Here is an 18170-nt window from a genome sequence, read left to right on the forward strand (position 1 = left end):
ATCTATTGTTACTTATGATTGTCCTCCATCTATATGGAAAATTAGTTATTACGCCACAGTAATATTTGCGAACTCTATCATCAGAATATTCTTGTAGTTTTCTTACAATCTTACGCGATTAAATAATTGTCCAAAAGTTGAAAGAATTGAAAATTGTTTTACTTACCAAATACTATAAAAGTCACTATATTTTGTACAGTTTATATGTTTTCTCATACTATTACATTTTCAAATCTTCCGAATAATAATAACTAAGCAATCCAATAATAACTAACAAATAGTAAAATAATGTATAATAAAATTTAAAGCCAAGACATTCCGATTAATTTATTAGACTTCAATTTAGCTATTTAATTTAGGCAAGATAAGAAAAGAACAATTAAAACGCTATCGGTGATAAACGTGTCAACAGTGCCAAAAAATTTATTTTACCCTTTGCACGTCGTGTTTCTCATTCGGTAGGAACGTGGACACGTGGTACATGATCTCGATGCCTCGCCAATTCGTATACACAGAATACAATCCAGTCAGATCGTGAATCGTATCCAAGCCGCCCTTATACTTATCAAAACCCTTCAGACGAATTTTATCACCGAGAATTTGTAGGAATTCGTCGAAAAGCGGCGAATTCTCGTGGTTGTCCAATATCTCCTCCTCGGTACGTTGGTCCTCTTGAACGTACAGCACGCCGACTTTCAACTCCGATTTTATGAACACCTGATCCAGCTTCAGCAGCTCATCCTGAGTGTCAGGTAATTGACCTAACGTTAATGGCGGATTCACGTTCACCTCTTTGCCTAAGCTGCGGACCACTTCCTCGCGATTGTACCTGTGAGAAATGAGAAACTCGTGGGTGTTCATTTTACGAGAAGAACGGTATTTCATTGATTTCTAACGACATTTGACTCTTTCGCTACGTGAAGTTAAAGGTCGAAAGCAGTTTTTAGAATATAGACGGCAAGTTGCTTTACTAAAATTTAGAGATTCTAAACGGTGACAAGCACAATAAATACAGCGAATGTTCTTCTTATACCAAATTTAATTTAGTGCGATTACTTTTAGTCCGTTTTACTTGCAATTACTATTCGAAATTAAAGTTTGAAAGCTGTTTTACTTTTCTATAATATTTTAAGATAAAAGAAGTTTATTTTTCTATTTTACATGATAAATAAAAAGGATTTTGGTTTACACAGAATGTATATCGCTTTTAGCAAATGATTTTTAAAAGTGTACATGTACTCTTCGTAGTGATAGAGTTAAGTGCTATTTGCACTACAAACAACATTTCGCGGTTTTCGCGCCAGGTCAAGTGTAATATATTTTAAATATCTTCAAGAGTATAGTGTTATATCTAATTCATGTATGTGAAATTGAATTAAGAGCGTAGAATAACATTTTTTTGCTCGAGTCTGATTTTTCGAGAAAATCGATCTTGAAAGACTGATTAAAAATTTATATTTGTGATATTATTTATATTTGTGCGATTTGTCGAAGGACGTTATAATGCTTATTGTTTCTATATATAACACCTACGCGACTTTTATGAGTTATTAAACTGAAGAAGCATAAAGGAGAATTTTATCAAGCGTACTTTATTTTATCCGGCTATCTAAAAATCTATTTTCATGAAAATTAAACCTTGCATGATCAAATTTTATTTTACACTTTCAATCTATTTTCAGGAATCACCTTTCACCCACATATATAATACTTTCGGTCTTACCCTGTACGCATATATTTTATAAATGTGCTTCTGAAAATATTTAAAAAAATCTGAAATCTTTTCAAAAACACTTCATCGTGACAAAAATATTTTTTATAACTTTATAATTATTTTTTTATATTGTTATAATCACGTCAGATATGAAGTGGTCAGATAAGAGAAAATAGAAAAAAATGGAAGAAGCGAAGACAATTAAAATTTGTTAATATTATTCAATTGTTTATAATTTTAATGAAAGAATGGGATTATGTTTCTGATCAAACGAATAGCGTAGTTACGATAAATTTTGATAAAAGAAAGATTTGTCCAAGTCGAAGCTTATGTATTCTACTAGTTTGTTATTTCTACGTGGCTTGAAGAGTAGAATTAATTTCACCTCGATTCTACCATGCAGTTTAACCTAATTAGGCGGTATTAAAGGCTCCTGTGAGAGTTAGGATATTACTATTGCTTACTTACACTGTTTAGTCTCTAAACTGTGCCATTGGATACATCTATATCATGCTTGTAAGCAAAATGTTTGACTTGTACTACTTGTTTAATGTCTAATTCCAGTTATAGAACTTTCCAAACTGTTTCATTTCTACTTCATTTAATATTCCCTTTGCAGTTGGGATTTTCAAGAGGTTCCAATTAATTCTACATTTACATTGACAGTTTTTTATGAAATATTTAATCGATATTTATGATGTTTCAGATTGTCCTATCCATTTACTTTTCAAGATATTGTTTAAAAAGACTCCTAGATCCTTATAATCTTGCTTACATCAATGATCTATTCGGATACACTAGTCCACGATAAATTAAACCACTTACATATTCTATTTTAACAATGATGTTTAACTTATCTTTTTTTCAAATTTTAATAATTTATAATCCATGTCATTATGTTATTGTGATTACCGTTTCTCCATATAATTTATTTTTTAAACTCTCTTTTATCCAACACTGTATCTGTTAACAATTACAAAATATGAAATATTTGCAATTTTTATCGTATTTGTAATAACACATTGCGCTTTGTTCCAACTTATCGCGGACCTTTTAGCTCCTTTCTTCAGGATAAACCTGAAACCAGTGCTTCGAATGACTATTAAAAACAGCAATTTCGAAACTCGAAAAACCACAAATACGTGATCTAAATATCGTGAAAATTTAAAATCTAGAACTACGCAAGGTATTCGCAAATGCTTCCAAAAAATACAAAATATCGCCAAATACCTGTCAGCAAATACACAGCTCGCAGGAATTAGCCCGTGTACAGTGTAACTGATGGCTCTGACGAGAATTCTGAATTGATCTCGGCTATTCAATGTTTCCTGCTTGATACTCAGTATCACCGGGCCAAGATCCTCGTCGTTGGCAAAATAATTCCAATGCTCAGTCCCGTAGAAATATTTTTCATAGGTCTCTTGTTCGACAGAGGTCAGCTCGAATCCTTGATTCTTTTCCCATTGTTCCTCGATCGTGGTCTTCTTCCTGGGCACTTCGTCGGTATCCGACTCTTGTTGAACCTCAACCAATTCAGTATCAGTCGCTTCTCCGCTCTCGCTCTCGTCCCAGATCGTGTCAGAAGTGATTTGCTGTCTAGAGCACTCGATCCAGTAACCAGGTGTAGGTACCAGATTATGAGGGAACTCGTTGCAGAACTCATCTATGGAAATATTTAATATTCTACTTAATGATTTGATTTAGTTTGAGCCGAAGGGAGTGTAAAGTGGTTGAACCCGTTTGGGGAGTTTTAGGATTAAATTGGGATTAACTCAATCGCCTTTTTATTGCACGATGAGTAAATTAAATGCTATGGGGGGATAATAATTTTTAGAAACGTATATATTAATTTTATGAATAATATTATATGGATCCTGGTAAATTGTAATGTTAATTTTAGGAATGACAAAATATTGATAATATCTAGAATGATATAATAATATTCATAACAATTTTTACAATAATTTCTTAGATTAAAGTATCGCGTTGTACAAAATTAATCCAAAGCAAATTTCTCCTTGATAACAAAAATTTCAATCAATCTCAACGTTGTCAGCGTAACTTTCCTCAAGATCTCAAGTAAACCGAAAACCATTCCAGCAACACGCAAGTACGATACTTCACACGCTTCGAAATCCATTTTCTCCGCAAATTTCATTTCCCAATATTATTATCAGTTCAGCCTGTTGCCCTCCTTTTTTGAGACAACACTCGAAACGCGGCAGAAATTTCAGTGAATCTCCTTTTACAGTCGATCTACTTACAGTGATCTATACTATCTATCTATAGTGATGTATAAAATTTAAATACTCGAAGCTTTAAAGCTCAACCTTAATCGAGTTTTTAGCATTGACATCAAATAAGGTTCAAACATTCGATAGTTTGAAGTGGACGTTTCGAGTCTCAGTTGCAAATATTTTTTGAGTTGCACGTAAAGAAATAAATAATAATTCCGTGGTAATTTATAGAATAAGAAATGTCGTTTGAGGCTTACTTTTCCAGTTACAATTTAATTTCACGAAAATTCGCCTCTATTTCATTCATGCTTCCTGTTTCTCACTCTAACAGTGTAGTTAATAGAGCGTTTCCAGCATAAAGGTAAATTGTTTATAACTGAAAAATATGCTTCAAGTATTTTATATACAGCTTACAAATATCGCTAACTTTTCTAACCTGAACACTCTAACTCCCTTCTAAACACCTCATACTTATTCGTAGATTGCTCAAAACAAGTAGACAATTTAGTAGAAAAATCTAAGAAAAATCTAAAATTAGAAGACAGTATTCCTTTTCACTTTGATGTGTCCGCATATTCGACTGATATATCCATACTCTCTCAATGATAGTATGCAAATAAATCATTATTAAAGTATCACACAAATAAAACGTCGATTCGTATTAAGCCTATAGAAACTTTTCCATCCATCACGAAGCAACAGCTTCATCGATCTAAACGATCTCCCCCTCTTTCAGAACATTTTTCCAAACCACGTGGAAACGCGAGTAGGAAAATGGAGGCCAGGAAATCATTAAAGGAAGCAATCCGATCCGTCCTTCTTACAGTCGAATCCGACCTATATCGAGCCTTCGCTACTGGGGCTGACCTGTTTCAGGGATTTCTCCTTCCACGTGCAACGCCGACTATCCGTCCACTTAGACACGTATCATCGATAACGCGTTCTCCCCTTCGCAACAGCCAACTTCTCGCTCGTCGATTCGCCCCTTTTCCTTCCCATTCTCTCTCTCTCTCTTATTTTTTCCTATAGAACGTCGACGATACCGCGGTCGACTCACTGTAAGGTAGAACACCAAACTGTTTATAGACAGGCTTGGTATTCGAACTTAAAGTGAACCGGCCCCGGTGCATCCCCGTCTTCTGGTCGTCTTACCACTCCTTTAATCTCAGCTTTCTCTCAGCAGGAACTAATGGTCTGTAGTGCTTCGTAAATTCGATCGTCGATACTTGAGAGGGGACGGGGGGATAGCACGTTCCAGTTTTTCACTCCTTCTGATGCTGCTCCCTTTGCCGCTTCTTCTTCGTTCGTTTCTTACGGGTACAGGATCGCGAGATCCCCTTCGAAGTGATAAAATAACGATCGAGGGTTGATTCCTGCGAAAACTCTCGGTTTCTTTCGATCGAAGATAGTTTAGGCGAAAAGGTTCGGTGAGCTTCTTTCGCTGGTTTTTTGGAGAATGAACGTGGTGTTATCACGATGTCGAATGAAATTTTTGATGGATCGACGCTGTTTGTATGTGAGGAAGCTTTTTCTGGCGGCAAATATGGCTTGAAAATTTTCTCTTGTTTGTAACTTTGTATTTGCTGCGTTCTTCTTTTTAATCTTATAATCTCCGCGTTTATGGTGTGTATCTTATATGTTTATCGTATTTGTAGGTGTTTTAGCAACTGCAGAGGACAGGGTGAAATTGAGATATAGAAACACTCCTGATACTTATGAAATTATATAGAATATTTATACCTTAGTCGAGTACGTTTGAAAATTTTACTACTTGCATCAGAAATAGTAATGTTACGAATAAGATGAAATAGAAATTGGAAACTCTTTGTAGAAATATGTCTCGGCTGAATCTTATTTCATAATATTTCTTATATTTTACTTTGGTATCCTTCAGAATCTTTTTTTTTTTTTTTTTTTTTATCGAAAACAGTAACGTTGAGGCGAGATGCAACGAAACTCCAAATCTTTTTATATCTCGTGTTAAATTACTCGTAATATTTTCATTTTACTTGGGTGCCCTTTAAAATCTACATCTACCGAAAATAGCAATGTTGAAAATGAGACGAAGCGAAAACTCCAATGCTTTTATACCTCGTGTGAATATTATTTTTAATAAAACTAGACAAATTTACCTATACTATCTCATACATGTTTTAATTACATCATTGATGTTACATCGATTTTGTTGGCTTTTTAGTAAATTCTATAATAGTAGAACTGTCGTTATGTTGTTATTAATAAAAATTCCGTATAAACATTTATTTGACCTTTTGCATTCGATACGATTCGTCGAGTGATTCGTGCAAAATGAATGTTTGTTACTGCAAGGGAATATTTTTAACGTAGCATCTGCATGGATTTACGTGAACTTTATTAATTTTGTGCATGAACGGTGCTGCGGTTGTCACTTTGTTTCAGTGTAACAAATTAAATAACGATTAAGTTATATATACGAGAATAAATTTGTAAAATTTTACTGTGCTGTGTAATTATTCATAATTTTGTCAAATTATAGTAGTGTCCCTTTTATTAAGCTTGCCAAAAGTGAAAGACAATGGTTGATGAAACAGATTCACCATTTTCGTTGCATTTTGTTGTACACTTAATTACATTGGACTACATGTTATAAAATATATCAAACATTATTATTCAACCGTTGAAAGATGCAAATTACACACGATTGCCATGTTACAATGGGTATTTTTATGCATGAAACATATTGAAATTGCAAATTTTTTTAAACGAAATTCCATTCTCGTTCCTTGTAAACGTTGATTGAAATAGCTGAAAAATTGAACATTTTCAGGAATTGAGTAAAAATTTCTTTTTTAAATTTCTTACCAATTATTGTGCAAATCTAATGACAAATATAATAATATATACTGGTACCATGTGAAATGTATTGATTGTATATTTAGATTACGATAAATTTTATTTGAAATGAACCTTGATATTACACGTTACATATTTTAGTAAATGCTAGCAGGTTCGAAATTAAATTTGAAAATTTTCAGATCGTGTATAATTAAATGATACGTGAACAATAACTTTTTAAGCAACCTCAAGTGGAATTATATTTACCATTTTCAAATATTTTCTACCGAACTAATGTTGAACAATATTTCAACTTTTGTGAATTAGTAAATAGCGCGATTGTTTCACTCACGACGACAAACATGTCCCTTGAAATAACAAATAACTTGAATATGTGAAACACGTTCGTTGAATTAAGAGGCTCAATATTGCAAAACATGTTTATTTGCTTAAATGATTCGAGGATGCAAAACATGTGTATTCGTCTCACGTTCCTTCAAATATGTCGAGATATATTCCAGTACTATTAAATGGAAATATGTTTACTACTGTGATAAGGTTTTAATATGATTTTTGTGCCTTTCATAAATTAATCTCTTTGATAGAAAATTTTTCTTTTCGAAATCAACGTCTCTTCATTAAAAAAGCTACGAAATATATTAAGTTTATGAAATATCTTTCTCGACGATTCCATGACCTATCCATCGTAACAAACTTCAATTTTTAACATATTTTTTAACACTACAGTCTAAAGCAAACTTTTTATAAATCGAATCCAAATGTTTTCTCAATCAAAGTTCTATAAAATAACAAGATACTGTAACTGCACTGTTATCTAACGATAATTCCTTCTCTTTCTTCAATTTTTGTTACATTACAGTCGATTCATGAAAATTTATTATCTTTCATCTATCTCTTGCAATGTTATTAAAATTTTATTAAATTTAAAAATCAGTTCAATCGAGGAAACGCGATTTGTGACAAGTCTTTAATTAAAAAGGCTTATAGCAATAAATATTTACAGTCCAAAATATGGTACTCGCCAAAGCTGACGAGTTAATTCGTCTTCTCTAGTTAACATCATAAGAAAGTCGACGAAAATAAGTCGAGAGGAAGGAAAGGGATCGCCAACTTGTACCAGCGTGCATATGTATGAGTCGATGCTACAGGTGGTTTCCCTTGTCTTGGATTATGCGCTTTTGCATACAAGCTGGTGGCTTCGTTCGCTGTTAGGTATCGAAATCGACCGTCTCGAATTAAAACGAGATGTTTAACACCTTATTTTTTGCTTAACACCTTACACCGTGGAATATTATACGTAGAAGATTCATAAATTAATTAACCATACCTGAGCAAGCTTGCGGTGGTAAGGGGAAGATTAAGGTTGTCGATGATTTTCTTCGGGCAACTGCGCAGCCTAAACTTTGTGGTTTGAAGCTGCGCAACTGCTGCATGAAGTCCGAGCACTCCATCAGCGCCACGTCAGCGAAGTGAAGATCGCAAAGTATTTGGTTCTTGAACCTACGGAACAGAAGAAATTGATGATCCGTCGCGTCGTTTGGGTAAGGGCACCACACAGAACACAATTTTTGATTAATGAACGTCGAACATGCTGCATAACGAGCTGATGGAACATCTTTTCCTCATTTCCAATATCATCTTTCGCTTTATCTGTTTATGCATATAATATTTGTCCAAGCAGATTTTTAACAAAATCTTGTTTAGAGATTGAAAGTTGTTCGTTACTCAATGATTTTCAAATCGACAAATTCTGTTTTCTTTTGCAATTTAGCTAAGTATCTTTGGGTTTTTATGATTTATGTATAGACTACGGGTATTTACGCTGGTTAACAATCAGCGAATTTTTATAAATATAATTTAAAAGTCGAAACCTCGACAGAAATATTTTATCCTGTTTATGTATACGGTTCCTACATTTTTGAAGCTTTAAAATTTTCTATTGATTGCCGGGTCGAACGTTTCGAAGAAATGTTTGGTACATCAGCTGTAAAATTTCGAATTCTCATATCAAATGTAGAAAACTGTCGCTTGCTATTTCGTTCTCATATTATTTGATATTTTTGTCTCTATATGGAGTCACAACTTTTTATTCCTACGCTGATTAAATAATGGAAAACTAGTGAAACTTAATCCTGTTATTGTACAATTAGAAAATTTCTCATGACGTATCAAAAGTATGAAAAAGTTATTGTTAATACTTGTTATTTTTCGTCTCAATCTTATACTACATTTTTTTATTACTACATGTTGCGTGTATTGACGATATATCGGCTGGTAAAATATTTGTTTCAGTATCTCAACTAAATTGTATATATTTATAGGTCGATGTGTAATAAAAATAACTGTTCTTCCCTCGGGGCGTGTGGTAAAACGAAGACTATACATCTTTTCATTCTATAAATTTAATAGCTTCTGCAGCTATATACTTTGATACTACTTCACGTTCAACGATATAATATTCACAACATTCACGTTCTCTGTTATCGTATTAAACCATTCCGAATATTTTAATACTAATACGTACATTATATTTATTACAATTAAGCGATAAAAGGATATGATAAAAATCTATTATCATATAGATTTATTTCTTTATATTATTACTACATATATATGTTTATTTCTTATTTCTTTCAGGTGGTAGAATATCTTCAATTATTCTATCCTATATGCAATAAAAACGTATACGATACGATTTTCGTTCTATGGATCGATTCCCCGATCCAGTTCACCACAAATACGGCGATGCATTTCGAGAATCACGATCGTTCCAATTCCGATCGACCGAATCGTATTTCCAACGATATGACGTTTTTCCACGTCATGTGGAAATGCGTTTTACGATGAAAAATCCGCAGTGAAGCGATCCTGAGGTCTTTTAAACCTAGACCAACCGCTAGAAAATAGACAACCTGAATCCAAGCGTTTTTTATTAGAAAAATTGATATACGAAACACCTGCAAAATAAAAGCTACCTTTCCATATAAATTTCAAATAACAATCGCGATCTATACAACGGTATACTACGTACAACGACGATTTTTACGATTTTACGATTTTCAGGCAATTGTTGCGATACGATTTTAATTTACAATTTTTAAATTATCAAACAACTCTCATAATTTTATTCGACCATTTTGCAATTGTGTAGAGACATTAAAAGGAATAACAATGTAAAAAAGGAAGAGATGGATAATAAATTCACAGCTTAGTTTCTGCATTGACGTGATAAGCAAGATGGAATTGTTAATTGTATGTTCGTCTACATTTTTATAATTTTCTTCGTGTATTAACAGTTTCTACTCACCGCCTAGCCCGTTTCTGGTTGGGTCCCGTGAGATTCAGGCCACAGCTATTACATTTTAGGCATTCCTCATGGTAGTGATTGTTGTCGTACAGCGGCGACGGTTCTTGAAACAATAAAAACAATATTTGGTTGATTTAACCTCCATTGTATTTAATACGTATGATCTTTTATTTATCATGATATTAAATTGATTTAATAGATATGATAGAAAAATTTATATTTATTAGATCAATTTAGTTTTAGCATGTCGAAAACAATGAGAGAACAAAGAGATCGGTTGTTTAAAGTTGATGCAATTTTATTAGTCACAATTATGTGAACTGATTAAATGGAAAAATTAAACAATTTAGTATACCTAGACAAAAGCACCAGGAAAAGATAGGACTTGCAAGTAAATTTTCTTATAAATACTAAGACTAGAGGAAGAAGTTTCTCGCGGGAGATTCAGGAAGAGAGAAAGTTAATAACGTGAATTGAGATGAAAAGAAATTAAGTAGAGCGACCTGCTGTTTAAAATTCACCAAATATCTCCAATCATTTTGATTTAAGTCTTTTCACCTAAAACTTCCTTCGTCGATAACGTAACTTCCTAAGAAATTATTCCACTGAAAGAAAAAAGTTTATAAAATTAATAAAACCTTCCTCGAAACGAATTTCCAATGATTAGTCCAAAACCAATAGAACCACCACCGTTTACAACATTTTAGAGCTGCTAAAGTAATTAAATTTCGCTCACGACTTTCTGAAATTTGTTAGATTCGCTAGACATTAATTATGTCCATAATTTATTCAAATTTTCTCAACAAAATTGTCCTATAGTTCACTTATGAGGAAGGAAATTTACTGTTTCATTTTTCGTTTTATTGTTATTATGGTACAAAAACAATAATAGTTTGATTTCGAAAATGTTTCTATAAAGTATAATATTTTATATACAGTAAAGTGTAATGCTATTTCCATAAAATAATATTCTCAAAGTATTACCAATCATTTATTAAAAATGAAATAACTTGAGAAATCAATACTTTTTAGATATTTCAAATGTTCGATCGAAATTTTGAAAATTAAATTACGTAGCATTCAAATATAAAAGAGTAACATAAGCAGTATTAGTGCTATGAAAGATAAATGTAATATAAATGGTATTGATATAGGATTTTTGTCCTAACTTTTTAAGAAGACGTTTGGGAATTTATGTTTGTGCAATGTTTATATAATATGTTCACGTTTTATGTAATATTTTTGTACAATTTCTTAATTTTACTCGTGAGACGTTCACATCCTTTCATGGAAAGAAACTAGGATATTCTACATAAGTATTATAGTTTTTATCTCCATTGTAGTGATAGCAGTAAACGCCAACACTAGCAAGTAGTATAGCCCAATATTTCATCCCACGACTTTACCGATTTTACATATGTATATTCTATCTACATACAATTCTTTTCTACTTTCTTGCACTCTTTTTAACAAACATTACTGTTAGATATTGTTTTGTTCAGTCATATTCAATTGCTTTTTTTTGTTTTATTAAATTTATCATGAATTATTTTTCGATAAAGTCATGGTGAAAGCTGAATAATCAATTATTTCAGATAGAATTTTCAAAGGCAGAAATAATTCACGTGTTTTATTCAGAATATTGTACATGATAAAATAATATTATATTACAAAGAAAAACGGCAATTATTTAGTATTTCACACTCTAAATCTACTGTACACACTGATACTTGATCCTACTTACATATCTTTAAATATGATTTTTAAAGATTATATTTTTTACAAATTGTGATTGTTCAGTTTATTTGTCTCTCATCAGTCTATATACGCTTATAAAAAAACAACATATTATAATTGTAATTATATCGAATTCATAACTCTAATTTACTCGATATTGTATAACATACAATCGACTAGAATTAATCTAATCGCTGTACCGTGGATGTTTATACGATATTTTCAATGTTTCCCAACATATTTTATGAAACGGAACCTACATAAAAACTTTTCTCTCACGTACCAAACGTTACAAAAAGTATCCTACTTTGTCCATCTCAAATATTTATATCAAATATTACGCATTCTGTGGATTATTGAAATGTTAAATGTCCCAAAAGCGCATAAACATCCTCAGTCTAGTTATCACAAAAGTTGAAATTACTTTAACGAAACAAAAATTACATAAATCTGAAGCTTTAGCGCAAAACTTAGTAGTCGCAAGATATCTTGGAAGTTCTTTTTTTTCGTGCCCTAAATCGCCTTCTTTCTTCTCTTTTTCCTCGTGTTTTATACTTAACGACCACTCGCCAAGGGTGTGGCCTCTCTTTCTTTCGTGCCGCTGCCGTAGGGACCATAAAGAATTCCAGCGCGTGCCGAGCGTGGAATGTTGATATCGCCGGGTAGAAGGAAGGAAGGCGCCGCGGCGCCGGCGTCGAGACGCGTTTTTCGTGACCGACTCTCTGAAGTCTAATTGCACGCACGCACGCGTGCAGGTTATCACGCGAGTAAATTCAGACGTTTCATACTTCTCAGTGCGAATCTTTGACAGGCCAATGACCGGAAATTTACATTTTTATTATGCCACTTTGGTAATTTCGAATGCTGCGCGACTGATAAGTAGGTGGATGTGATTTAGACGACAAAGGGATTCGCTAAGCTTTTGAAAGAGCTTTTCGCCGCTGAGTAACGGAAACGCGAGATACTTAGTGGGATGGATTAGACGCGAGAAGTGGATTAATTGGAATCGGTTTAATACTATTTTATTTCCTCACTCCTGCAAATTCGAATAATTGCGCCAAATGTAAGAAATTTAATTTTGAATTCGTGCGAAACAAATTCTTTTCCTTTTAGATCACAGTCTTTGTATACGTGGACGACGCGATAAGGATGATGGATTTCTAATGAGGCAAAGTTTTACATTTTTATTACATTATGCCGTAATTTCGAGTAGCGTAAGAGATAAGAAGCTTGGATGAATTAAGGAAGCTCGTTTTCAGCTTTCTCAGAAATGTGAGTAGTTGGGCAGATACGAGAAGTTTTCACGAGCTATAGCGTAATAAACGAGCAGATAGAAAGTAATTAGAAATACGAATATTATAAACATTTGTAATACAAGACATATGAAATCCTGCAATTAGAATAGACAGCAATTTTTTGGAAAATACTTGTATAGATTGTATAGATCTATAGGTAAACTGAAAGCAAAATCAGTTTATCGCGTTATTAATTAATATCATTATTAATTGTCAACTATTAACAATTTAAAGGTATGAATAAAACGCAGAAAAATTATTATAAAACGTGGCATAACAAGCAGAAACTCAATTTTAACAGATTATAATGATATAATAGGAGCATTTCCTTCTTATCGTTGAAACAAAAAGGTTTTATAAAATATGATATGATCATCTTTAATTGGACACAGAAGGAGCATAGATTAAATGGAACAGATCTATCATTTTAATTGGAAATACTTACATAACAGCGTATAAAAATACTCACAAATGGTACTTACATGTAATGTAACAAACGTCGAATGAAATGAAAAATTTCATTAAAATGCATCGTACTGCTCGTAAGTCCATAAAAACAATTATATCGCACGAAGTATCAGCATACACGTCATAAAAAAACATACACAAATCATGTAAATTACGGTATCTGTTCAACCTGATATCACGATCAATTTCCCAATAATCCAATTATATCACCCACGAGAAGAAATTGCACGAAACGGGAAACATTTGCCCCGAACTGGAAGAAGTGCGCTAGCTGGGACAGGAAATCGTTGATGCAGAGCTCCCGAGAAGCTCGAGTCTAATCCCCAAATTTAATCGATACGACTATTAGAACAAAATGAAGTATCCCACGAGCCTGTCTCTTCGTCTCTTCGTACGCCTACAATCTCGTATCTTCGTAGAAACACGAAACACACGCCACACACCACTACATTATCAACACTGTAGCTAGTTGAAGGGTTAACGTTCTCCTAAACAGGAAGTGAACTTTACGTGCTGATTCGCGACGCGATAAACGAGATAAAGTTCGGAACTTGTAAAAGGCGCGCGATAAAGCCCGATTAATTAAGATTCCCGCCAGGGATAATAAAGCGTAATTCAACGAAAGATCCGTGGGGAGACGAGCCAGGACAATTTTAATATTGCTGTTGCAAAATTGTTTGCGTCCTTTCGTTTATGGATCTCAGGGCAACGCGTTGCGGTATTTAAGTTTGCGTTTATTAGTTTGCCGGAATATAGGGAAGAAGGTGAAGTAAATGTAAGAGAAAGATTAATATAAGTGGAACGTTATAGTTTCATTTTTAGGATCATAGTGAATATACAGTCGCCATAATATTTGAGCCGATCCCGGTAGTATTGTGAAAGAATGTTTTGTGTAAAAATTTATTTATGGCAAATGTAAGTGAAATATCAGTACACGTGGAAAATAATAAAAATATTGTTGTTCAATTTTCTTAAATAATGTAGTGTAAATATAGTGCAGGCAAATGATATACTTGTTGTTATGTACATTGCATCGCACATGAAAAACTAAAGCATTCAAATGAGCGTTTCATATATGATAATCTAATAATATTCATGCATTCACAAGTGACAATTTTAAGGATTCCTTTATTCATGTCTGTAGACGACGAACCTATGCAATAAATTTCCTTTCAATTACCAGGGTACCGAAGCCTCTTGTTCTAGAAAATGTTCTACAAAAATCTGTTAACAGCAAGCTACAAGTTACAGAGAAATTGCGACGTGGACAAGGCTTGGTCGCGATTCTTCGTGCAGAATGGCAAACGAGAAAATGGAGAAAAAGAAGTTACGAGGCAAAAGCACGCGCGTCACCGCGGTAAGCCCGGTTTATCGGCGCTTTAACCTCCGCTTCTCTCCTCGTGCGAGCCAACAAGCATCCGGCTTATCTGGCTCGGTCGTCTAAAGCGGGATCTCTGTCGTGGCTCGTAAAGAAAAGAAAGTAAAAAGGGAAGAAGTATCGAGGGATCGCGATCGGCGTGAAAAGGGAAGCGGCTGGATTTTCCCTGGTATTGGTGAAATTCGGGTGAAAGCAAGGGACAATTAGAATATTCGTGGAAGGTGATTACGCACGAATTCGCATGATTTGTGTAGCGTACTCTTGATAGGAAAAATATAGCCAATAATAAAAATATAAAAAAATATAGTAGTGCAATTAGTCAGGCTCGATAGTATACGAGTTTCGAATATCAAAATGTAATAGAAATAGAAATAGAATAGAAACAGAAATCTGACAAGATAAACTGCTTACGCTTTGTCAAAAGTGCATACACGTCAACTGAGAGCTAATTCTTCTTTTCCAGTTGCAGGTTAATTTTTATTTGTTAGGGTTGTCTATCGTCCCTGAATATTGCACGATGGTGACATCTAAACTGTAAAAATACCTGTATTTCTGACCCAGTTGATGATACTGATATGATAAAATAAAAAATTATTTGAAAAATTGGGAAATATTTATTCATATATAAAATGACAAATTATTACTTTGATAATTACGTAATTAAATGATTTGTATATTTAAATAAATATGGTTATTGCAAAATGAATTTACTGTAATAAAATGATATATTATTTAAATAACCATTCCATAAATATTTCATTTATATAATGCTTAAGTCTTGTTTGGTTACACAACCGAGGCAAGCAAATGATCGTTATAAAACCATTACGTAATCGAAACTTAAAGTTTACAACAATAGTGAACTAATCATTCGAACTTATGAAAAAAATAATACGTAATGAAATAATGTAAAATGATCAAAGAAACTTATCAAACTTCTATATATCCAAATTACTCCTATAAGTAACTTGAAGAATAAATAACTTATATAACAAGATAATGAAAAATTTCTAAAAGTCTCATAAATTAATAATTTCCATAAATAAGTTAAACAGCACATAATTGAGATAATGAAATAATTGAAATTTTTTAACAGCCTAGCAAACTAATTATCAGTAATCTTTAATTTATCCCCACATTCTTCTCGCGTTTCCTGAATCTTGCCTACGTTCCTCTAGTTTGCAGAACTCTTCAAAATCTCACTTTCTACTAAATTTCGCTCACCATTCAAACACTTACTGTGTCGATTTTTAACTTCTCTCTATTCCCACTGCGTCTAGGTTATCATCATGCAGTAGCATTATTTCTATATGTAGATTGCACGTGATACATCAACCAAGAGAATTCAATTTGTAACATCGAAATGCAATTGCTAATATTTAATACACCCTGTCATATTACGTCTCTATGTCAATTATATGTATATTACGGTCATTTTCAACAAATCATATCATGTGACTTACAATTGTAAACTATTCGATTAATCATTACCAGAAACTTTATTAACCCTATTTGCTGAACATTTTTAATTTTGCTATTAAAACAATTTCACTTATCTGTGGTTCAAATAACATTTCGACAGAAGATGCACGTCTCTAATAATTCTGATAAATTGATATGAATTTTCTTCGAAACTATAACTACAACTTCCAAAGAAACTGCCCCTATAAAATAAACTTAATTAGATGTTATCAACTTCATAAATATAGCAAGTTTAGAATTTTGATAGGTCTCTGCTTTGAATATTCCTTATCGATTGCTTCAAGTATGTAATTCTCGCCGAACACTTCCTCTTTCACTTTTTGCCCTCCTTTTTCCATAATTTTCTCTGTAAATTTAGTCCCAACAAATGTCAGGAATTTTTCTTCAAATTCGCCGAAACTCCTTCCATCATTTTTCCTTCTGATCTTCGTTTCTTCTATCTTTCCACGACCTTTCGAACTCCCTATCTCGTAAGCTGTTCCTCGAATTTCGTTTGAAACTCTCCTCCAAAAAATTCTCCTCGGCTCGGTCTTCTTTTTTTTTTTTTTTAAATTCCTCGCCCTAAGACTACTAAATTCCTCTACTTCGAGCGTGCCTCTACGATTCCACTGCTCGATTCTCTTTTCTCAACTCAACTTCGAAGACCCTCTTTCCTCTATCTTCTAAACCATACCATCCCTCGCTATTTCGTTCCTTAAGTACGGTCACTCCCTCGCACACCGATGTACACATACAGTTTTAAGTAACCCATCTAACTCGTCGAACGAACGCACGCACTTCCTCCAGCTTTATTCTTCAAATATTACGTAGGAACCATACTGAATTATCGATTAATAGAGCGTGGAATTTTATGCAAATTGATATTCCATTATGGCAAGTATTATAAAAAGTACTATAATTTGGGTATTTTATGTCTTTCCGTATTACGTGCATTCTGCACTATAATCTTGCACTTTCAAGTTTCTCATAAACGCGTAAAAATCTACAGTCTGCTGATTAACGATGCTGATTAAAAATAGGAAAGGACGAAGATTACTATGATAGATTCACGGTAACAAACGATTCTTTTACGTATACACAATGATTAAAATGTAGGTCAACCTTTTATCTGTGTTTTCTTCATTGCCGAAGAAGAATCGAAGATTAAAAAATTGAAGAATTAAAAATACGAGTGTCTATAGACGTAATTTAATAATAACAATGAAACGATGAAAGGCTGGAATATCTAGATACATTACGATTTCATTATGGTTTCGAAAGGACGATGGACACTTGTCAAGGCCATGAATCTCGAGAAACAAGCCTTTATAGAGCTCTACCAAGGCGCAAATTGCGTCTCGAAGAATAAGGAAACCCTATTACTTTCTGCTCTAGGGAAAACGTGTTAAGAGCGCAAGCCAGCGGAGAATAGAGTTCTTGGGGTCGTACCGCAACAGGTTTCGAATTTTTCCATCAGAACAGAAAGAAAACTAGAATGGTCAACGTATGGTCGAAGTATTTAGGCTTTAGAAGAATTAACTTGGCAAGATCGAAAGTTAACAAAGAAAAATTAAAAATTAATTTTCGTGATTCTTCGATTATATGGAATTGTACGCCGTACAATTCGATTCAGTGACTCAAGAAAATTAGAATTGTGTAATCTTAATGATTTATTAACTGTATTATACACATATTAATTAAAATATATTATACTATATAATAACTATGTAATTACATT

At 33.2% G+C, this 18170-nt stretch overlaps 1 protein-coding gene across 13 annotated transcripts in view; it reads right to left on the minus strand.

Annotated features, from left to right (window-relative positions):
- The window catches only part of LOC100651767, a 158263-nt gene that overhangs the window by 15837 nt on the left and 124256 nt on the right, over nt 1-18170 (minus strand). For all 13 annotated transcript variants that reach the window (XM_012312632.3, XM_048409471.1, XM_048409474.1 and 10 more), the window contains 4 exons: nt 10094-10196; nt 8114-8286; nt 2945-3377; nt 433-829 (listed from right to left, as the gene is read on the minus strand). In XM_012312632.3, the coding sequence (XP_012168022.1) occupies nt 433-829; nt 2945-3377; nt 8114-8286; nt 10094-10196 (1106 nt within the window). The remainder of the gene's footprint in view (nt 1-432; nt 830-2944; nt 3378-8113; nt 8287-10093; nt 10197-18170) is intronic.

The sequence above is a fragment of the Bombus terrestris genome, chromosome 10 (genome assembly GCF_910591885.1).
Source record: "Bombus terrestris chromosome 10, iyBomTerr1.2, whole genome shotgun sequence".
NCBI lineage: Eukaryota > Metazoa > Arthropoda > Insecta > Hymenoptera > Apidae > Bombus > Bombus terrestris.